This window comes from Ambystoma mexicanum, chromosome 12 (assembly GCF_040938575.1).
Source record: "Ambystoma mexicanum isolate Mex_15411 chromosome 12, UKY_AmexF1_1, whole genome shotgun sequence".
Taxonomy (NCBI): Eukaryota; Metazoa; Chordata; class Amphibia; order Caudata; family Ambystomatidae; genus Ambystoma; species Ambystoma mexicanum.
The window spans coordinates 932,016,029-932,040,370 of NC_090936.1; the positions used below are offsets into that span (position 1 = coordinate 932,016,029).

Below are 24,342 nucleotides of genomic sequence, written 5' to 3' on the forward strand. Positions count from 1 at the left end.
TGACGATAAAACACAAATGAAGAGGACAATTGTTAAAAGACAAAGATACAAAGTAGAAGAGTGGTCCTGCGAGAGAAAGTCGCACAGTCGAAAGACTGTGAAATGTTCATGGAATTTGCTAGATATTGCAAGCAGAGAGGAGACAGCAATAAGAAAAGAAGATTGAATAAGATATTTGTGAACTGTGAAATATGCCAAGGGGGCAAAAGTAGAATATAAGAAACTTGGGGGAAGGCCAAGAAGGCGAGTGAAAGAGAATAAGAACTAAGAACTGCAAAGTAACCAGAGGCAATTGGTGTTGAATAGGACTTTGAAATTAGAAAAGAACTACAAATACCAAGAGGTATTGGTATTACATACAAACTTTTGAAAATGCCAATGGGGGGGAAATTAAAGAGTGAGAATCAATAGGACCAAGAGGTATTGGGGCCATAAGATGTTGATTACAAACTGAAGGATTGATGAAAGAGAAGTCCAAGTGGTCATGCAGAGGTTTGTCAATTCCTTGCAGTCTCGAAAGTGTTCGACAGTGAAAAGGATCTATGATATAAAAACTTGAGGAAGGGAACCCCCACTTTGAAAGAGAGACAGGTTCAAGCCCGGTAGAGGGAAGCCTGTGCAGAATTGTGAGAAATTGAGAATATATGAACCGAGTATTGATGGCAAGGCGGGTGAAGCCTCAAGAAGTGATTGAGCTGCCTGAAGTTGAAAGCCTAAGAGTGAACTGTTCAATCGTACCAGTAAGCCAAAGTGTGCAAGACTGACAGAATTGTGCCATCCACCAATCCTTTGTTTTAAGAAACTCTCTAGACCCCATGGGGTGGAACCGGGGGAAGAGAGTTGGTGCTGAAGCCTTTCTGATAGTTCCTTTTGAGACACTATTTTCATTTTGTATTCCCATAACACATTTGTTATTCTAAGAAGGAGGGAAAGGTTAGGTTTTCTTAGTATAGGTCTTTTTATTTTGACCAGACTGACTTGGACGTGTTTTGTTATTGTTTGATGGTTGAGATTACTCCCATTTTAGAGTTGGGGCCAGCTCTGAATTCTACCGTCACTATCAAAAGTGTAAATAAAGGTTTTCAAAACTTGTATCCATTGTGTCTTTGTCTACTATTGATACCATGCCTTCCTCACACTAGGACGATCTTTGCTGGTTTACTATAGGAGGAGGTAAGTAACTTATTGTGGAAAAATATATTCTTTTGCGATTTCAGACTGGCTTTAGACGAGGATTGGGCACTAATGTTAACATTCTGTTTATGAAAGCGTTGATGGGAAAATATGGAAATATAGGAAAACCTTTGCTGAAAGTCACTTTTTAAGACTTCTCAGCTGCATATGAAATGGCAGACAGGAATCTGGTATGACAAAATTGCCACATTCGGCCAGGGATATTGGGCTGCTACAATGTGTCTCTTACACACAGATACCAGTGTATGTAGAAGATGCAATGCAAGGGGACTTTCGGACAAAATAAGTACTAATTCAGGCCTAAAAGAGGTCAGTGTCCTGGCCCCTGCTTATTTAACAGACTTGGAAGTGACCATATTACATACTGTTGTCTAGGTTAGGCTCTCTTCATTGGTACATTGTTGGCCAATGCCGATGTGGCTATATTTGTTGCTGGGGTTGACCCCAAAGGAATCTGAATATCCTCTATAAATATGTAAATGAGGTGTTAATGTATCTTGTCAAGAGTAAACAAAAAAATAAACAATACAATTAGCCACATCAGTTTTTGAAAAAGCCAATGTTGGAGGAAGTTACTGAATTATTACATTTTGGAATTTGGCTTGGTTATCTGAGATCAGAAAATCTGTGTAAAAGGAAAGCAGCGACTAAAGCCTCACCCCTTATGGTCTGTCTTGGGGGTTTTTCATCAAAATTGTGGTGGCTTTACGTTAACCCCTCTGCTGGTGGGCTACAAAATGAGGTGCTACCCATGATTCTATATGTAATGGGGACGGCTTGGAATATTTTAATAAATGGGTGGGAGCTCTGGATGGTTGTTGAGTCACCAAATTTAGTGACCTTGTAGTGAATTGGGAGTGAGTTGGGTCTGGTATTGGACGGCTTAGGTAGATGCTCCTTGTGGTGTTTGATAGGGATGATGTTAAATGCATCAGCCTACTTGGTTGAATACATTGAACGCTGTTCGAAATATTTAATAGAGATTGATTTCATGTGGCATGAAGACAGTCTAATAATCATACAGGCACAATACTTGAAGCAGTTATAGAGAAAGCCTTGAGATTGAATGATATAAAATGTTTTCAAAATGTATCGAGTGAAAAACACTCTAAAAACTGTTTGGAAGTCATTCCTCAAAGAGGATGTCCTTCGTATTTTACACATGTTTTCCCTCGAGGCACTCAAGACTTACCTTAAAAGTATTAGGGCTGCGACCTGATATTAAGAAATATCGCCTCCACTATTACTTTTATAATGGCAGTTTTGAATCCCTGCAACATTTACATTTGACATGTCTGCCAACAAAAATCATCAGAGAAGAGATGTTGGGCTAATATATCTACACTATGGATTTTATTGAGACCGACGGCTTTTGAAAATGTGTAATGCAAAGTACTGTAATCTCTCTGATTTTGTCAGTGGTTTGTTTTTACAATAAAATATCTCGGCACCTGTTGGAGTGAAGGACGGAAATATTATGAGGAAATACTATAATGTAATTTTATAATGATTTTGGTACTTTTTGATCAAGGAAATATGTTTTTATAGATTTATAGGAATGCACTTTTCTACCCATTGATAGTGATGTACTATTTTATACGTATTATGTATGTGGAAAGTTTCTTTGAAATCTATAACACATTAATTTTAAAAAGTGTATTACTTGGCTGGCCCCTTATAAGTGAACACATTTCAGTTATTGACAACGTTAGAGAGAAGTTAAAAAGTGGGATTTCTTTATTCAATATTCTCCCATTTGTTGTTGCCCTCACCCTCGCCACCGTGCCTCTATACTACTTGGTGGGAGGCTGCCCCATCTTCTATCCTTGTAGCCTTATCGGGGCAAGGAGGGATGTTAGCCACCTCTGTTGTTGCCCCCCTTTTGTCAGCAATTTACCTGCCGCTTGTTCATTTTATTTGGTTATTATTACTAGGGTATTTATTGAATGCAGACCTAGCTTCGGAAAGCAACAGAGGGCTTTACAATCATAAGGGGAAAACATGGTAAAGGGTGCAGAGAAACAAGCTAGTAGGGTGCTAACAGGGGGGGCGGGAAGGTCGGCAATTTGTCATTGAGGTATCTACAAGCAACCAGGTGAGGAAACAGTAGGGATAAATTCACCCAGTCTCAGGTAGGGTTTGAAGTGGAGGATGTGTGAACCTAGGTGTTGGGGGGGGGGGGTTAAGGGGGAGGAGCCATTCTCTGAAGAGGAGAGTCTTGAGTTCCTTCTTGAACTGTAGAAGTGAGGGGGCTAGACTGATGTTGACAGGGTAGAGGGTTCCAGAGTCTTGGGGCATAAACAAAGAACCTACATTTATGCATTTGTGATTTGTGGCATATCCAGTCTTTGAGGCTTTTCTTTTTAAAGATGACTTCTCATAGAATTAATAGAGATCAGGATAGAAGAGCTCTATTTGCACCTAAGAGCAGTACTGCACATGCATTCTCTATTAAAAGGCAATTACATAAAGAAATTGCCAACTATTGGGAAATTGATAGACTTGAAGAATACCTTGAACACAGAATTATGCCTAGAGGCTTGCAGAACTCAATCTTCCCTTATTTTGATGAAGATGACGATGTAGAATTGGCAGAAAATTGGGATGAAACCTCACACACTCATCGATGACGATGCTACACTTACTTACAATTAAATTACATGCACCAAAAATACTGTTTGGGGCCAGCTACCTGCATTGCCCTTTTTCACGGTTACAGGAGCAAAACAGAGCAGCTTCCAACATGACAGTTAGTGATTGCAATGGTTACCAAGCGATCTAAGAAATTCCCATCTGAAGCCCAGAGAAAGATTACTTTGTTCTTTAATCCACCAAAAGCAAAGAAAACATTATATCATAAACAGAGATGACAAACAGCGTAAAGTGAAAGAGAGAATGAAATGAAGTAGCATACAAATGTCACACAGTCTCGCATTCCTTTTAGACATTTTGCAAGTTCGATCCCTCTGTTGCCCTACCTCTGCACTTCATTCAGCCTCGTGACCGCCTCAAAGAGTCACCCATCTAGGGCAAAGTAGCTTGCTTGCGGTACGAAGTGGCTGCTTGGGAGAGACTCTGAAAGTCTTGCTTCCAGGATCGGCTAATTCCCTTCGGCTGTTTCAAACTAATATGGCTTTCATGCCCTGCGAGAAGGGCGGACATGGACTTCAGCGGCCTGCCTGCCGAGCTAAGGTAGGCCCGAGGGGAAGGGCAAAGACCTCGGGTGGCTGGGACATTAGGGATTATGTATTCTCGACTACTGTTCCAGCCACCTGATTGTCTTAGCTCCCTTCCTCGGTGCGAAGAGTACATTATCATTCTCTACAATCACCTCCCAGCCCCCCCGACCCCACTTAGTCCACCTACACGCCCCCTACCCCACTCGGTACACCCCGCCACCCACCATACCCTGCTCTGTCTACCCCTAACCACCCGCTGCTCTGTCTTCCCCCACCGCTGCTCTCTACCTTTTGTCCCTCATATTTCCTCTTGCTGATCATCGATAGTACCCTCTCTCAATTGTTTCCCCCCTTGCTCTATTCTCCTTCTTTCTCGTCCTCTGGCAAATCCGGGACCCTTATCATATCTTCCTTTTGAAACGCTGCGCTCTCCTCCCTGCGCCCTGTTGCCTATAACTGCAAACTGCAAAGAACAGCAGTAAAAGCCAACACTATTGGCTTTGCCAATGCTTGTTTAGAATGAGGGACTGGAAAAGATAAACTTAGTGTCCCTTTCAGTTACATGTGATTTTATCGAATAGAAAATAACTAATGTAAACATTTACGAAAATGAAACGACGAATCAAATAAGATCGAATTCAATGGATGCCAATCTAACTGTAAGAAATAAAGAATATGAAACAATGATCAATAACGAACAGAAAACTTCAGCCAGTAGATTAAAGGAAAGCATGCTTAATTTTGCAACGTTGGAAGCAATGTGTTATCTACAAAGTGTGGCATTTAACTTAATGTAGTAAACCAAAAGAGAAGAAAAAACTACTGCAAAGTGGAAAAAGTAAGAAACTATACACCAAGAAGCATAAGATATAAGAACATAAATAAGACTTGCCAATGCAGACTTCAGCACTGAAAAAAATCTGTTGTAAACAGTTCGGTGAATTCGAGGGAATCCATTAAAACGAGCAAAAAATGAATCTAAAGACTAGTTGAAAAAAAACGAATCCAAACGAAAGTCCAATGAATATAATTCGGCAGAGTACAAAAAAATCGGGAAACATCCAAAAACAGTTAATCCAATCCAAGCGCAATAAATCCGAATTGCAGTCCAGGAAAGTAGAAAAAAACAGGACTGATTGCAAAATCCATTGATGCGAATCCAGGAGAGTACCGAAAAAACCCACAAATAATCTATCGGCATCCCAAAAAAAAAAAATCCGAACCAAAATAAACAAACGCATTAAAATCTAGGAAGATCCAACCACACGACCAATCGTATATGAAAAACAGAAGAGAATGGTGCATAACGGTTTCCAGTCAAATTACGTAGAAAATTGCCATAGATGCTAGTGATACTCAATGGCCAAAGAATATTGCAACTTAAGTTTGATTTTTAAAAATATCTATTATATATTTATTTCAAGTCATTTAAGTTCACATACAAAATGTGTTATTTCTTAAAGACAAAATATATTATTTAATAATTAGCTATTAAAGAAATTCGATGTTTGACATTTGTTAAAAACGTGTTGGTTGTTTTTTCATTTGACATTATCACTGCACACTGTCCCTTTCCTGATAGTCTCGCATCCAGAAAGAATGCCTGTTCAACCAGGTTGATACGTTAAGAGACTATATGTTGTACTGAGAGACGTTTGCCAGATTATCTTCTGTATTTAAGTGTGACATAGTTAAATTATAACTTTACATACAAACATTAAAGAAGTTTAACACACATCCATTCCTATAAAATCTTACTAAAAATCTATTCTAAAAAGCAAGTGGTTATCCCTGGTTTCCATTTTATTTCATTCCATTCACATAGTCACTTATGAACTATAAATCACATCTTCACAACAGCAACAATTAGTGGTATTTGGTTCCATGCCAGACAACGTACCCAATATTCACCTGTCAAAATGGTTTCATATCCATGTACATATTAATCAAATAAATTACATCACTCCACAAATCTATCACAGTAAATTAGTAGGTGTTTTACTGATTCATTTACACCACTTTTCTACACATGCAGCATACCTTCTTTTCCAATGGCACACCCCAACGGGCACCTAATACCAACAAATATGGTAACTGGTTAAGTCTAAGCAGCATGTATATGTTCCTAATATGCGGCGCCGGGAACTTCTTAATGTGCGGCTGTGCAGAGCATAAGAGGTATGTCCATGAAATCATCCCTTGAAGGCTTGTTGTCTTAATAGCGTTTTCAAGATTCTGTAAATCATCCCAGGTGCAAGCTTTAGTTACCAGCTTGTTTCTAAGAAAATTACCATCAATGCTTCAGTCTATATGATATTCAATCTTAAACAAAAAAGTGTTTACCATGGCAAGAAAATAATTTAGAAACTTAGATCGCTTAGTATGCATAAAATCATAAATTAGTTGATTTATCCTATTTTTGTTGTTTACAGATTTTAATTATAAAGATTACATTTACTTACTATGGACTGTGTAAATAGACGTCATTCCCAGTTCCAATCTTAGAAATTCTATCAGGACTGAATTGGATATTCCCAACCAATATCTCCTGTCTATTTTGGCTTCTAACTTATCAAGCCATACATCTTCATTGCCTAAGTAGGCATCATACCCCTACAATATGGAAGGCACTAGGCTCTGGCCATAGACAACAAGGAGACCACTAAGGCTATATCCACTGTGTTGATTTATATACTTCCTTATAGTTGCCCCCTTTGTCATTATCTTTAAAGAACGGGCTTCTCTCAACGCACCTTCAGTTAGTTAGTAAAACTCCCAACTAGTTATGAGGTCACTTGCATGACTTCTTGTTGTTCCATGTACCATCTTTGGGAAGATCCCTTTTTCCGATTACTAATGCGCGTAATATTAGATTTGGCAATATTTATGTTTAAGCCAAGGTGTCATGGTACGTGCTCCAAAACCCCTGGAGCTGTTGGGCCCATCCCAGTCCCCGCCAACCAGAAGGACTTGGCAGGCCCCAAGGAAGTGCCCCAGAGTCTCATGGACTCAGTCCTGGCGCCGTTGGCGCCAGGCCCATGAAATGGGCTGAATTTATGGAACTATTTAAACTGCCTGTGAGGCTGAGTCTTCTGTTTAATCGAGGGTGTGGCAGAGGGACTATTTTTTTCCTGAGAGACAGGGTGTGGTAAAGGGACTACTTTACCTGGAACTACTTACAAGACTATATAAGCCACACCCTGCAAGCAGAACACACTTCGCGTTATTCTGCACTCCTGCAGCGTAACGCTCACTGTGTCTGCTCTGCCCTCGAGCTTCTTCAGCCACGCCCGTTGGTGCTTTCCATCCATCGGTGCCTGGAACAAGATGAGGTGAAGAACAGGAGTTACTACAGCGACAAGCCCTTACCTGCAATTCCGGCCATCGGTCTCATCTCCGGCTGGTTCTCTGATCGCCGCCCCTGTTGGAAAAGGACTCCCACGCAGATTCCCAATACTCACCTCGGATTCTGCATCCTCCGGGTTTCTTCGGAGCGGTTCTTCCATTCTTCATCTTGGGGCCGCACCGCGCCTGCAAACGGGGAACAGAAAAAAGCAGGTTAGTCGTGCACCATACAAACGAACACTTACTCAGTCATCCGGCGCCACTCGTTTGCACCTGTACTCACCTGGAGGCAACCAGCTCAGCATCCGAGGAGGGCCGGATCTTCTCCCGGACGACGCACGAAACTGCATCTGCAAGAAAGACGAACACGTTTAAAGCCTTGGGACAATATAAGCATCTATACCAAGCTGTTATTGAGATAGACTCACCTGATTATCCAAGCATTCCGAAAAAGCAGCAACAGCACTCTGGAAAAGTAACTGCGCCCAGAGAAAGACTGAGCCTACCGCGCCCCTGCTGAAGGTCAAGCAGGACGGAGCGCCAACCTCACCAAACTCATAGGTGAGCAGGAGAGGAGTAGGGCACCAGGAGGTGGCAGGTAGTGGGCCAAATCAACCCACTCGTAGCTAACTTCTTGTTTCAACATTACAGGCTACCGCATTCTGGGGAGATAACAAGGGAGAGGACACCACTATACCATCAAAACTACACCAGTGCAGTTCCCGGTCATACGACTACGTGCTACGCCCCCGTGGAGACCAGGTGAGCGTGACACAAGGTTCCTTGAATATTGATGCACTGCCTGAATTTACCTACTCAGTCCAATAGGAGTGTGGTTTATTGTTGGTGTGGTCTAGAAGAACCAGGTCATTGGCATAACTAATCCAGGCCATATATTGATTACCCCAATTTCAGCAGAAAGTTATTTATGTTCTTCAATGCCATTTCTATATCTGCCATGTAAAGGTTAAATGGCACTGGCGCCAACACACAACCCTGCTTTAACACTTTATTGGTGCTGATGGAACAAGTGCACTGGCCTTCCTCATCCAGTTTGGCAGCAACGGTAGTGTAGCTGTACAATTAGACCACAAGATAAAGTATTCCTGCTGGTAATTCCCATTTTCCTGTTATCCCACAAAAGGGATCTGTTGACGTTATCAAAAGCAGCGCTGTAATCAATAAATGCTGCAGATATATGGAGGGCAGTAGCGCGATGGGTGGCAGCTATACGTGCCCTCATAATGAGAATATTTTGTGTTGTACCAAACCTTGCCTGAAGCCTGTTTCAAAAGGAGATAGTATGTCAGCTTGAGTTATCCATTTGCTGACCTCTTTAAGCAATATACTTGCAAACATTTTGCTCGTAACATCAAGGGGGTCCAAAAGCAGATAAGTTTGTTGATCTGCTCTATTACCATTTTCATCTGCGGGGACTAATATATAGTGCTTCCACAAGCTCAGGATAACGTACTTTCCAGCATCTTCTCGTATTATTGACATAGCTTAGACCAAATTCCGTGGTCTTTTTTTAATACTATATTTGCGAGTCCCTCGGACCAAACGCTCGCAAGCTTTTAAGTTTACATATGAGATTGGACAATTATGATGATGAAGACATTTACAAAGTGAACCTACTTGAAAAAGTGGCTGACTGTCCTTTCAGACTTTTATCTGCCTTAAAGTAAACCTCAGTTGTATGCCTGCACCATGTGACTTTGTTGATCACGTTAATCACAGTATTATTATTTTCTGACATCATTTTATTCATCACATGCCATTATTTCTTAGAAGCGTTTTTGACTAAAGTCCAAAACATGTTTTCCCACTTAACTCCTTTCAGGGACCTATTGTAGTTTTTCAGCCAAATCTGATATTTCCCTTTTTTGTTATTTATTTGGTGTACATTGTTTAAAAACAAACCTTTACAATTGAACACAATAGATGGTAAATGTTTTAAAATGTTCATAATATACACTGAAACCTTCCACAAAAGCATTATCATAAACCATCCCAATGAGCTAAAACCTCAAGGTCTGCTTAAAATATTCCAAACAAGTCCATAAATGATTTTCAGTCAAGTAAAACCATTACAATTTTTAAATGTTGGCATAATTGACATAACTTTAAAAACCTAACCATTGCAAGTATCAATACAATGGATTCCCCCCGCCCCTAACATAGTTAACCAGAGACTTTCCACATCAATCCAAGCCAAATTATTCACAAATTTGCCAAAAATTACAATCCGTTTTGCCATTAGTTCAGGACATTCTAACAACAAATGTCTCCTCTTCCTTTATCCTCAGATTTTTTCAAAATCTGCAATAAGCCAATGCCTTTGCTAGATTACTCCAAATTCATATAATTTTATTGGTTTCCAGCACATTGAAGCACAATCGCACTTAATTATTTTGATATTCCACACTAGGAAATGTTTACACATACAGTTCCGCAACCCCCGCTCTTTTGTGGATTGTGCTCAGCTAGGAATACAAAGTAAATTTACCAACTGTTTCTTGCGTATTAATCCAGTCCCCTAATCATACCACTGTTTTAACTTTGAAGGTCCGTATTCAAGACCTGTGTAAGATATAAAATTCTCAATTGTTCAATACAAAATAGCATAAATTCACCAATGGGGTACCCATCTCAGACATTACTTCTCTCCCTTGGTGCAAATACATAGATTCTGTTGATGTGCATTACAGTTCAGAAGAAGTGTCACACACTTCCAAACCAATCTTTTCTTTTTTCTTTTTCTTTTTTTAATTGGTTTATTACAAACCTTTTACCATATTTGAACATTCTTACATCATTACAATATTCCATATCATAGATTTAAAAAAAAAATGGAAGTGGATATTTCCATCCAAAATTGCAAGACTCTAAATATCGAAGACTTTTGTTCTCAAAGCGGTCCATCGTTGCTCTATGCTGAGACATCGCATCCAGTGGCAACATATCCCGATTTGATTTATTTCTTATGGGGGTTAAGGCCACACAGTCGATTAGAATGTGGTATACAGATTCTTGACAAGAGGAATCATCGCATAAGCAGCAGGAACTTGAGAGACATTCAATTGTTTCTGATGTGCTTACACCTCCCTGGTGGGTAGCAGGTTCAGCCTCAATCGCAGGAAAAGGTCTCTAAACTTTGGACAAGAACATTTCGTTGGGTAACTAGGAGTTGGTTCAAGGCTCGACTCTCAGCTGGACAATTGATGGAAAGTTTGTATCTTGCTTTAGTCTCTTGTGTTTCGATCCAGTCATTCCATTGGATTCTTTTCTTGATCAAGGTAGGATTGGACTTCAAGCTTTCTAATGAGCATCCAAGGGCTTCCAACCATTCACTACATTTAGCTTTCCAGCCATTGAGGACTACATTTTGGCATGTAATCAGAATTGATCTCAAGATATTCAATGGAGGGACATGGTCTTCTACAATAGTCTTACGATATCTATAGATTTCCACAATTGAGTGCATTGACTGGATGGCTAATTCATATCTTATCTGTGGTGGCGGAAAGGATTGTGGCATGACAAGACTTTCCTCCAAAAGTAGCCTTCTAGGAGATCACAAATGAGCCATGTTAGGTTAAGCGCTGCTTCCGCACCATATGACAAAATTGGAACAACTTTCTGCTGATAAAAGGCAATGGACTGGTTGTATAGAGCAGGTTCCGTATTTCTTGTGGAGAACAAGGGCTTGTCGAGCCATAGTCCGAACATTTGCTGTTAAAGCAGCCTGCCACTCATATTAATTTATGCTTGAATTTATCCAAACTCCTAAATATTTTATAGTATGGACCTGCGCTTGGTTAGCTACGCCCAAAAACAGGGAAAACTTTCCTTTAATTGGTCCTTATTGGTTGCAAAAGGACCTAATGTGTGTCTTTGCAGTATTTATGGTTCGGCCATTTTCCTGGAAATATAGAGCCAGGGCGTTTTAACATTCTTTGCAAGCCGGTTTGTGTTTTATCAAGGAGTACCAAGTACTCAGAGTAGATCATCCAAGGAACCAGCGCACCTTTTAAAATCAGAGGATGAGTTCTACTTCTTTTTGGGAGGCAGCCATGTCTGAAATATACAGATTAGACAAGACAGGCTTGCCGCTAGGGGGCAGCCTTGTTTCAGACTATTCCAAGTATTGATTTTCTTTGAAGCGGCACCAGTCCCCGAAAGCTTTACCTGAACCGAGGTATTTGAATAAAGGGCCTGTATTGCAGCTACTAGATCTGGTGGTCATTTCCACATCAGTAGTTTGAGCCATAGTTTTTCTTGGTCTGCGCTGTCAAACGCCCGTTTCAGATCGGTAAATACAACGGATATTGTTTTTTTATCTCAGCGCTTCAATAGCATGAGGTTGACATTGGTTCCTACTCCTTTACCTTCTGTAGGGGGTCTCTCCTATTATTCTGTATTGACCAGATGAATAAGCGACAAAGAAGAGTAGATGCAAAGAGTTTTTCCCACGGATCCAATAATGCAATTGGGTGATATATTGCCTGGCTAACCCTATCCCCTTGCTTGAATAGTGTGATTATAACAGCATTTTTCCATGTTTTCGAGATCTGATTGGTTTCCATGATCACCTCAAACACAGGCACAAAGATCGGGCCAAGCTTCTGGTTTCGATTTTAGTATGCTGTTGGTTAGCAACCGATGATCACTCTTTTGAGTGGGAATAAATCTTCAGAGTGTCTAGTTCTCGAATCATTAACAATGAGGCATATATGTAGTCTAAATAGGCTAGCGAGTTTCCTTTATGCCAGGTAGAAATTGGGGGTATGTCCCCAGAAAGTTGCCCATTGACAAGAAAGATAGACCTTGCTTGCAATTCTTTCATCCAGAGTTGCGCCTTCTTTGGGAGCATGTGGCTTGGAATCAAGGCCCCCGAAATCTTGAAAAGATGAATGTTCAAGTCACCACAGAGGATGCAGTCCAGTTTTTTGTAACAGTTGTACATCATTGATTGCTGCGAGTAGGGTTTCAATAAACACATCGTCGTTAATGCCCACTTCCCAAGTGTGCCTGCCAGGGATAACTCTCTCCACTCTCCCATTAAGCTTACACATAAGGTGACTGGCAAAAAACTTTAACCATCTAGTTCCCTGTTTTATTATTTTGATTGCTTACCCAAGTAACTGCTGGTATATCCTGCGTTATTAGCTGCATCAGGATCTTGTCAGATTCTATTTCTGTGCAATGCACATTCAAAGCACCAGCAAGCAAAATCACAACTTTGCCACAAATGTCATGGGAGAGGGATAGGCTGTCATCTATATAGGTCAGGATTTCCTCTGTAAAGTCTCCACCTGGCTGATCATCAACATTAAACAGGAGAAGGGTTAACTTGTGTGCTAATTTTACTGTGACAGCATTAAATCGAATTGGTTGTAACCTCGTCACTTTCCATCTCACACTTTTTACACCTATAATCGGGCCGCCCAAGTGGCTACTCTTCTTCCCCTTACTTGCTTCTCTAATGTGAAGCTCATAACCAGCAATATCAAGATTCCCCAACAATCGGCTTCCTTGTACCAAAGAAATGTCTGCATCCAGAAGAGGGCAATTATCTAGTTGCCCCTCTAAGCGATGTCTGTACCCTCTAGTGTTCAGGTGATGAATGGCTCTGTATTAGATTGTAAATTAAGGACGAGACAACAAGGCCGGTTGAAGGGCCCCGGAAGCCAATCCCAGTCTTTTACATTCTCCATTTTTCTTAATTTTACTTTACACGTAATTTGAGGATTAATGCCAGTGGTGATAGTATACAGGACCTGTTCAGGCTATTAATGTCCTTAGTCTGAAAAAGCTCTTCGAATTTTAAGCAGGCTGAGACTGAGGTTTTTAAGTCCCACATTTCCCTCTCGTTCTATACTTAAATGTTATGTTGATGCAATGCAGACTATTCCTTGTTCACTGTGTGATGCTCATTGGTTTCTAGTGTCTGCTGGCCGACATCCGTCTCCACAGTGACTTCCCTATGACTTCCCTAATTTACAATATCACTGATCCCTGATGGTGGAGGTTTAATGAGCCATTGATCAAGGTTCATGTTGGGCTTCTTTGGCTTCCTTGCCTTGCCTTTGGTTTTATTCCTCAATGACTTATTACCTCTGCTGGCGGTTTTACCCCCCAAAATGAAGCCATTTGCCATTTCCACCACTTCCAGGTCCTCATCATTTACCCTTAACTCATTCCTTTGAATAGTTGCCTACTTCTTTTTTCCTTCCTGCCGTTTCTTATTTTTCCCTTTTATTCTTACCCCTGGCAGGTTTTCGTGCAATTCCCTTGGGGTGGCCGAAGGGGGGGGAGAAGAGTTGGTACCTGGGCTTTAAGCAAGGAGCTAATATGGTGGCTACCACTGAACTCAATCATAGTCATAATTAAAGATCCATTTTCAGGCCCATCTTCCTCTACCATATTCCCTATTTGTGCAAGGCTTCATCAGAGATTTTCATGTAGATTGCCCAGAATTGTGCTCGCCAACTCATGCAAGAGATTCTCAATTCTCAGCCAAGTATTGTGCTGGGCAGTTTGCAGTGAGATGCTGGTTAAAGGAAGCCAGATTTCTGCGGTTTGAGTAGCGCAGTGGAATAGATGCAAGTATACTCTCACTGTCATTTACTATTATACAAAGTGGGAGATGTACTTGGCGCTTCTTGGGATACGGTAGCCGAGGTACTATCTGTGATGCGCTCCTCTGATGTTAGCTACTACACCTGCCAATTATATTGGCCTCTTTTTCTATGCTGTAGCAGAAATTTAGTAATTAATCATTATTGTCCACCACAGGTGAAAGTGTCAGTTTCATCTCGGAGTCTAGGTAATCCGCTTTAGGTGGGCCACCATAGTAATATGTAATTTTCCCCTTGGACCAATGTGATGTGCCAGCAACATTACAACTAAGGTCTTTAAGCGGTTCACCATCCCCACGGAAACTCACACATTTTCGTGCCCGGGGTCCCATATCAGGCTTGCTGCAAAGATTGTATGCCATGTTATTGCAAGCAGCTTGGGAAAGATGCCGTAGATGTTTTAGAACAAGATGCCTCTAATAACAGCGAACAAGTCAATTGACCTTGTCTCGCACAGCAGAGCCACAGCCAATGGCACCATAGCAATGGCAGACTGCCGACTGCACTTACTCCAGCACTTGTCCCTGCACACGCTCCTCCTGCTCCTTAAATGCAAAGTACCAAGCAGGAGGGATGAAATCATCGAGACAGCTGCAATCCTAAATTAGCAGATTGATCGCCGGACAAGTGCTGGAGTTTACCAGATTCCAGAGACCTGACCCAGCAGACTGAAAAATACTAGTTCCATGTAGTCCTTTGAAAGATCACCGAGCTTTTCTTTTGAAGAGAAGCGAAAGAAAAGGGTCTGGAAGTGGGTCAAGTATTTTATTTTGTTCAGGAAATTTGAAGGTGTTTACTGATCATCATGAATGTAGAAAACCCATGAACTGGTGTCTGTGTGTTGATCCACATCAGCTTTGTGACAGTTGCCTGAGGTATGTATCATTTTACTGTGTTTAACACGTGTGGATGTTTTGTAGATTAAAGGTTAGGATGCATATGGCCTTTAAAAATGACCGTGTTGAGGTAAACCTTCCATCAAACATATTTTAATATGAGAATTATGGATATGTACATGCAGTTTCCTTTGCAACTTCGTTGGGCGGTGGCTAACAAATGCTGTTATGGCAGTGGCCATTTAATGAGGGATTTGTAAATTAAGTCCTCAAGCAGGAGACTGCTTTTGGGCCGTTGGTGTTTTACTTCCCCCTGTGGGTAGGTTTAACTCTTTTGTGTTTATTTGAAACTACATGGGAGTAAAGCAAAAAATAATAAATCAGATGGAAAGGAAAATATGGAATGGTGTACTCGAAGCAAGGCCACTGCAACCTATAGTGGTATGGGGAAGAACATACACAGATGGTGGGTCTGTACATCTCAAACTGTGAAATAATGTACTTAAATACTGATGTTATTGAGGGAAGAAACATGTCTTTCAAATTAAGGTGATTTTCCTCTACAACGACAGCATTAAAAAATGTATTGAATGTAAATAAATGATGAATACTGTTTTTCTTTCCGAATAGAAACGCCAGACCTGTCTACATTTGCATTCCAATTGTAAATTTCTTGTGAGTGGAGGCCCTGACAAAGCTGTGAATATCTGGGAATTAAACTCTAGAAGACTTCATCGTTCCCTTAAGGTAAAGAGCTACATTTATAGTTCCCATTAAAAATTAGTTTCACCTGTATCTCAAAGCCTGATGTGTGCCTTTAGATTTTAAAATGTTTAGACGGCTGAGATGTTGGTAATTGCAGCCCCATGTGTTTGTTGTTTCTAGGCTCACAAAGATGAAGTAACTTGTGTCAGATTTAGTGGCGACGACGGCTGCATTGCCTCTGGCTCTGTGAGTGGTGAAATTATTCTACACAGCGTCTCCACCAATCTATCCAGCTCTCCCTTTGGCCATGGCAGCTTTCAGGTAGTGCACATTTCTGCTTTTGTCACGTAGGTCAACGTTTAGAGAAATGGTGGGGGTCTAATTAACAAGGAAATGACCAAGAATAACTTTGGCTTACTCCTGACTTAGTCCTCTCTGTAGGAGTCACTGGTAACTTATTTGTGAAAAGTCCCCATTATAGTATGCCTATTGTGGTCATTGTTAAATTTCATGCAGTGCAGTGTTTGTTGTTCGTCCAGTTTTGGGTTTTGAACACTAGGATATGTTGCCATCTAAATGTCAGCATTTCGTCTACTGCATTTTTGGAGGTTAAATGTGTTAAATGAAGTGCAGAAAAGTAACTGGAAGCTATGTTTTAAGGTGGGTTGTATACTAATTGACCTTTTCACAATTGGCCTCGGGAGAATTGACCTAATTTAGAAGGTCAGTTAGAACATATAGGTGGGGGGAAACCCCCCCCAATCCCCTTATATTATTTATGATCCAAAACCAACCCAATACATATATACAATAACTAAAATAATATAAAGGTCAATTGTGCAGAAGGTCAATTAAGACCATTATAATTAGGTCAATTGTGCAAAAGGTCAATTTGGGTAATACCGTTTGGTCTTGTACTCTGTTTTATGAAGTCCGAATTGTTTCGAACAGCTATATTTGTAGTGTTGGCCCTGTTCAGGACTCACTGCATGCCCCGAATAATCCCACAGGAGCCTTCCTATAATTCAACCATATTTATTCTCCCTCATTACACAACTAAATGCCTTCCCCCTTTGTCCCTTCCCCTTCCTCCCTCCTCCCGCTCCCTCCCACTGTTACACACCCTTTCTTTTTAAAGGGGCTCCCTCCTTTTCCCTCACAACACCTCCCCCGCACTTAGCGAGAAAGTCTTTGGGCTACATTTGTTCTGTTAGCCTCTCAGGTTTCCGCACCATTCTCTGGGGCCTTCCGGGGGACTCGCGTGTCTCGTCGGTCACTTCAGTCAGTGATCTGTCAACTGCTTCACTCTCCAGCTCTGCTGCCGGCTCCTCTGGTGGGTCCAGTTCTTCAAAGTAGAATTTCCGAAAGGAGGAGGCATTCCGTGTTATGTCACCCTGTTCTCTGGTGGCGGTCACCATTGGTCCTTTTCATGGCTGTAATCAGGTATGGTTCCGGGTTGTAGCGGGTGTCCGTTTTCGTCTGCTGTCTTTGTCGCACTAGGATGGTGTGCCCTACTTCGAGTTGTTGGTCTTTGGCTTTCCTCTTACGATCGGCCCATTCCTTTGCTCGTTCGTTCTTCTCGGCATCGCGTTCTCTGGATCTCCGCGTCTTGTTCTGGGGTGTAGTCCTCCCATTGGGGGAGGCTGGTCCGGGGCCTGTATCTCACCATGAGCTCTGCAGGTGTTCAGCCTGTTGTGTTGTGGGGCGTGTTTCTGTAGTTCCTGAGCATGTGGCATATCGCTTGCGGGTGTGGTATTTGGTCCAAGAGGGCTTTTTTTTTCATCTGTTTGATGGTGGCCATGAATCTTTCTGCCGTCCAGTTGGCCTGGGGCCACAGCGGGATGACTTTTTGGTAGTGGAAACCTAAGTGGTCAGCCAGCTTCTTGAACTTGTGCCCTTGGAATGGGGGCCCATTGTCAGTCTTTACGGTAGAAGGTATTCCCCATTCACTAAATAGTTCATCTACTACGGGTGCCACATTGTAGAATGATCTTGATGGTATTTGTTTGATGGACTGGAAGCGAGAGTATTCGTCGATGGCCACCAATAGGTATCCTCCTTCCTGAAGGGGTACGTAAAAGTTTATTACAATTCTCTGCCACAGTTGTTCGGGTAGGGGCACTAGTTGCATTGGGTTTGGGCTTGTTTTCTGGGCTGCTTCTTGGCAGGGCTCACAGTGGGTCAGCACATCTTCCACAATGACGTCCATGTATGGGAACCATACATGATTCCTCAGGATTTTCTTGGTGCTTTTCGATCCCTCTTTCCATCGTGGGCTATTGACACTAGCGCTTTCCTGAGGTTTTTAGGGGCTACTAGCCTGTCGTCTGGCAGTAGTATGCCTGGCTCTGTTGTCACCAGTTCTGAATGTATTTTGGCGAGACTGGCTAGGTCTTTCTTGACAAACCTACCCCCACCCCCTCCTGGCAAAAAGAGTTGAATGGAGGTGCTTCCACTTCTTTTCGCTGGTGAGGCATATGGCCGCCTGTATGGTAGGATCAGCCCTGCTCCTGGCGGCAAATTTGTCCGACGTGATGGTGGGGGGGGCATAGCGTTGGTGGACAAGTATGCAATATAGTCCTCGGCTCCGTAGGCGAGGGTGTCGTCTGGATTGGCTGTGGGGTGATGGGACAAATAGTCTGCAGGGTTGGCATCCCCTCCCGGCTTGTGTATAATGGTGTGGTCATATTCTTGGAGTCTTATGCCCTAGCTCTCAATTCGGGGGGGCATTTTTGTCCTGGGGTTGCCGAATAACAAGAGTAGCGCTTGGTGGTCAGTGACGAGGGTGAAGCCATGCCCTATTACAAAATGGTGGAACTTTTCACAGGCCCACACGGCCACTATGCTCTCTCGTTCTGCCTGTGAGTAGGCCTTCTCGGTGTGAGAAGGTGCTCGGTTGGCATATGCGATGACGGTGTGACGTTTCTCATCTCCTGGGCTGGTTTGGGCCAGGATGGCGCCGAGACCAACAGGGCTGACATCGACGGTAATGATGGTGTCCCAACTCTGGTCAAAATATGGCAGTTGCCAGTGGTTGGCCAGGCTCATCTTTATGCCATGGAAAGCTTCTTGGCATGGTTTGTTCCAGTCAAATGCGGAGTCCTTCTTAAGTATAGTTCTGAGGGGGTCAGTGATGGTGGCGTAGTTGGGGAGGTATCTGGCGCAGTAATCCACCATACCTAGGAAGGATCGCAATTCCGCTACGTTCGTGGGGGCATGCAGGTTGGTGATGGCTTTTATTTTGTCTGTCAGCTGTGATGCCTTTGTCTGAAAAGAGATGGCCGAAGAAACGTAGGCTGGTTTTGTTAATGTCGCACTTGGGGCCATTTAGGTTGAGGCCCGCGTCATGGAGAATTGTGCATACGGCCATGAGAGCTCTGTCATGCTGTTCTTGGCTTTTCCCAAAGATGAGAATGTCGTAGCTTTAATTTAGAGCATTGACCTCTGCGGATATCAGCCTCCGGATGGTCTCTTGGAAGATTTTGGCCGCAGAGGATATGCCAAAATTGAGGCGCTTGTACCGGAATAATCCGTCATGCGTGACAAAGGTGGTGATGGGTCTAGAGGCTGGGTCTATGACGAGTTAATGGTATCCCTGGTTTAAGTCTAGTTTGGAGAAGTGTGTTGCCTGGTTTAGTCTGACGAGCATATCCTCGATGCTAGGTCCTGGGTGCCTCTCCCTCTGTATGGCTTGTGTTAGGTATGCGCATATCGGCACACAGGCGCAACCGACCGTTGTCTTTTGGGATAACAACGAGGGGGGGGGGACACAGGGTGTGGATCCTTCTACCTTTTCAATGTCATTCTGCAGGATTGACTGTAGTTCTTTGGTAACTTGTGCTTGAAGGTGAAAACCTACTCTGTGCCGGTGTTGAGGTACCAGCGGAATCTTCGGGTCAATGTGTAGCTTGATGACAGAATTTTTGAGCATGCCAACCCCTTCAAACAGTTTGGGGAAGATGGTCTTGAGGCTCTCAATGTTGATGGGCTGGTGAGTCATTGATCTTATCTCTTGTCTGTTCGGTGGGGAGCCTCGTATTATCTCTCCTGGATCATAGTGGAGGTCGATGAGGGCTTGGGCTGTTCAGTAGCTGAGGAGGCAGCGCCCTATTGACGGACTCTGGATGACATGGATTGCCGTTGGTACTGTAAGACCTCTATGGGACAGATCACAGAGGAACTGACCTTTCGACGTTAGGGGTTGGGCTGCTTCCCATTGGAAGATGTGCGTGCGAGGCTTGCACAGAGGGGTAGCTGTCCGCGATGGCATTATATAATTCTTCGTTCATCAGGTTGACCGTAGCCCCCGTATCCACGATGAACTGATTCTGGGTTTCTCCCATTGCACTGTTACTCTGGGGGCAAACGAGTCATCCACGGAGGTGCTAAGGAGTCTCACGTACTCTCTATCATAGCCATCTTGTAGGTAGAATGAGTCTTGGTCGGCTGCCGTTAGGGCCCTTGGTGGTGGATTTTCATACAGGTCATAGTCCGGTGTAAAGGTGGTGAGTGCACCCCCTTCTTGCTCCATGTTAGCCGTGTGTCCTCTGCTGTAGGTGGCATCTCAGGGGTTGGCCTGTGATTCAAAGTGGGGCTGATAGTCATACGGCTCGTGTTGCTTTCTGCCGGGTTCAATGTGGAGGCTCTCCAGGACTCTGACCGCTTCCGGGCGAGTGGGGGGGGCGCCATCGGGTAGGTCATCCCTCTTTCGAATGGTCGTCGCTCGTATGTCTCTTGTGTATTCTGGGTGATGTCCAGGGCCTGGCGCTGGCGGTGTTCGGTATGTACCTGTGTCGAAGTGTTTCCCTGCACATGGCCTGGAAGTTGTTTTCTTGGCCACAACACATACATCTTTGGCCGTTGGCTAGACAAGGACCTCTGTGAGGGTACTCAAACCCACATCTGTAGCATTGTCTGTCACTTTGGGGCCTTTGCTGTGGGCCTCTGAAAGTTTGTCTACCCGGGGTATCTTGCATCCGGTGTCAGGGCTGTGATCGTTTCTTTTCCCAGGGTTTTCGATGGCTGCGGCCTAGACATCAACTTGTTCGTATACCCGTGCTAGGTCAAGAATTTCTTGTAGGGATAGTTGTTTCTTCAGGAGGTGCTCCCTGAACATGGATGAAATACACGCTTCAATTATTCTAGACGTATCACTTCGTCGTAGTTTTAAGTTGTCGAAGTCACACTTTAGAATTTTCCTTTGCAAGTGGATAACAAATTTGCCGATAGATTCGTGAGCCAGTTAGGCGCATTGGTTGAAGGCGTAGCGCTCATAGTCTCTATTGGGGGTTACTACAAATTTGCTGTTTATGGCTGCGTGGAGACGTGGGTGTGTTTCTTTCCTGTGCTGGTATGGTTCTTATTGTGCTCTTTATTTCCTTCCCGGCAACGTTGGTAAATATGTTTATCTTGTTAGGTGGGTCTTGACTTCCAATGGCACCTACAAAGTCCTCAAACTCTTCAACCCATTCCTCCCTCCTTTGTCCTTGGTCGTGATGCGGCATGGTATGAGGAGCTTGCGTCTGCTAGGGCTCTGGTGTCTGCATCGGCCGCAGCTTGGGCATGGTCAACCATGGTGGCCGGACGTGGGAAAGAGATTTACCGTAGACTTTCTAGTTTTGTGGTCGTGTACTGGCAGAGGTTAGTCCTTCAGGTGTTTGGGTGCCTCTGCAGTCCTCTCCTGTTATCACTGTGTGCGGGACACGTTCAGGGGTGACTGCCGTGATGGATTGGTGGGCTGGATTGCCGTCTGCTCAGGTGGGTCCTGCCGGGGTGGGCCGCAGTGCTTATGGGCCTGCTCGGAGGGCTCTGGGTGAGGGCCTCTTTCCTCTCTTTGGAGGCCTCTGACTGGTGGCTGGCTGGTGTGGCTCACTGTTTCCATTTGGTTGGGTTTCACACCGGAGTTCGTGGAGGTGTGGGTTTTGCCCTGCAAGCCTGTGGGCCGGTGGCTCTGCAGGTATGGAGCTTCTAAAATGTCATGTGGCGCTCGTGGGTGAATTCAATGTGGCAATAGCATCAGATGTAACTTGGCTGTTGTTCATGTGCAGGGCTCTTGGCCTGTGGCGGTGGGGGAAGGGCGCAGGGCTTCTTTCCGGTGTGCTTGTTGCTTCCCCATCTGAGCTGCAGGGCTTCCATGCGCGTTGTGGTGTGCTGCTGGGCTCTTCACGTGGACTGCTTGTAGCGATCTTCCTCTGCCTGCTGGTCTCCACCGTCCTGCGTCGCGGGCTGCTGGGCTCCTCCCAGACTCTTCTGTGTCACAGGCTGCTGGGCTTTTCCCGGACTCTTTCGTGCTAAGGCACGGGCTGGTGGGCACTTCCCTCTCCTTTTTTATTTTTTTTTGCCGGCATGGGTTGCCAGGTTCAGCGTCTTCGGTCCTCTTGGTGAGTTACACCCGTGACGTCCTTCACGCACATGGGCTGCTGTCCTTCTTGCCTCCGGTCCTCCGGATGCCTGCTTAGCGCGCACACAGCCCTCCGTCCTCTACTGTGCGGTTGCACCTTCTTCACTGCTGGGCGCGTTCGTCCCGCCTCACAGCACCATAGGTTTGAGCTCCCCGTCGCTGCAGGACATGTCTCCCTCCACTGCTGGGCACACGTCCTGCTTCCGCTGCTGGTCACACAGACGGTGGACACGGCTGCCTCGTCGCCAGTTGTTGGCCCTGTTCAGGACTCCCTGCATGCCCCGAATAATCACACAGGAGCCTTCCTATAATTCAACCATCTTTATTCTCCCTCATTACACAACTAACTACCTTCCCCCTTTTGTCCCCTCCCCTTCCTCCCTCCTCCCGCTTCCCTCCCACCATTATGCACCCTTTCTTCTTAAAGGGGCTCCCCCCTTTTCCCTCACAACATGTAGTATATTTTATTAAAATGTATCTCTGGCAAAGAAGCCGCAGATTGATTTTGCAATAATTATGGGAGTTCGTTCAAGTCAAAATTACACCTTTGTGAATGTGACATTTTTAAGTGAATACAACATGCAGTGAAATGAGTAAGGCATACCCTGAGATGACTATAATACGTATCGAAATGAGTATAACATGTATTGAAATGAGAATGACATGTATTGAAATGAATATGACATACACTGAAATTCAATGAATAAGACATGCATTGAAATGAATAGGACACACATTGAAATGAATATGACACCTATTGAAATAGATATGACACGTTGAAATAGATATGACACACAGTGAAATAAATATGAAACCCATTGAAATGAATATGACCCACATTGAAATAAATATGACACAAGTTGAAATAAATATGACACACGTTGAAATAAACGTAACACCCATTGAAATGAATATGAAACAGGTTGAAGTGAATATAACATTCATTGGAATAAATATGACACCCATTGAAATGAATATGACACACATTGAAGTGAATATAACATGTATTGGCATGAATAAGACACACATTGAAATGAATAGGACATGCATTGAGATAATTATGACATCTATTGAAATTAATATGACACACTTTGAAGTGAATAGAACATGCAATGGAATGAATATGACGCCCATTGAAATGAATGACACACGTTGAAGTGAATATAACATGCATTTGAATGAATATACCATGCATTGAAATGAATACAACATGCGTTAAAATGAATAGGACATGCATTGAAATAAATATGACAATCATTGAAATGAATATGACGCATGTTGAAGTGAATAGGACATGCAATGGAATGAATATGAAACCCATTGAAATGAATATTGCACACATTGAAGTGAATGTAATATGTATTAAAATAAATTTAACATCCATTTGAATGAATAAGTCATTACCTCCATGTCCCCATTCCTCTTCCCAGTACTTACCTTTGAGTACGTTCCGTGCTCACTGGAACTCTTTTCTTTTCAAGCTGCCCTCCTCCAACTGGAAGGAGTTATCAGGTGTTCTAGGGCTTAGGTGGTCTTCAGGTCTTCGATCTAGTGGAATGATGTTATGGTTCGGAAAGACAACACCTTGGCTCTTGCTTCCATCAACCATCAGGGGAGTATGGGATCCCGCTCCCTGGAGGATCTGGCTTTGTCCATTTGGACCTGGAGCACGGCACACCTGGTCTCCTTGAGAGTGGTCCATATCCGGGGGGTGGACAATGTGACTGTGGACCGGCTCAGCAGGGTGTTTCCAGTCTCAGCGGAGATGTCTCTTTGTCCCAAGGTTTTTCAGGATGTGTGTCAGTGGTTCGGCATCCCTGGATGGACCTCTTTGCCTCCCCCTGCAACTCTCAACTTTCCTGGTTTTGCTTGAGGCCTCTGCCCCCAGGGGTATGTGGGGGGGTGGATGCTCTTCCCTTGACTTGGCCCCTCAGAGCTTCTTTATGCCTTTCCTCATAATCCCCTGATTCTGCAGGTCATCAGCACAATCCGATCATCTCCACGTGTGTTTATCCTGGTGGTCCCTTACTGGCCTCAGA

At 43.6% G+C, this 24,342-nt stretch overlaps 1 protein-coding gene across 4 annotated transcripts in view; it reads left to right on the top strand.

Annotated features, from left to right (window-relative positions):
• LOC138514122 (protein NEDD1-like) overlaps positions 1–24,342 on the top strand; it is a 1,166,279-nt gene that overhangs the window by 138,345 nt on the left and 1,003,592 nt on the right. For all 4 annotated transcript variants that reach the window (XM_069629417.1, XM_069629420.1, XM_069629418.1 and 1 more), the window contains exons 4-5: positions 15,829–15,945; positions 16,084–16,224. In XM_069629417.1, the coding sequence (XP_069485518.1) occupies positions 15,829–15,945; positions 16,084–16,224 (258 nt within the window). The remainder of the gene's footprint in view (positions 1–15,828; positions 15,946–16,083; positions 16,225–24,342) is intronic.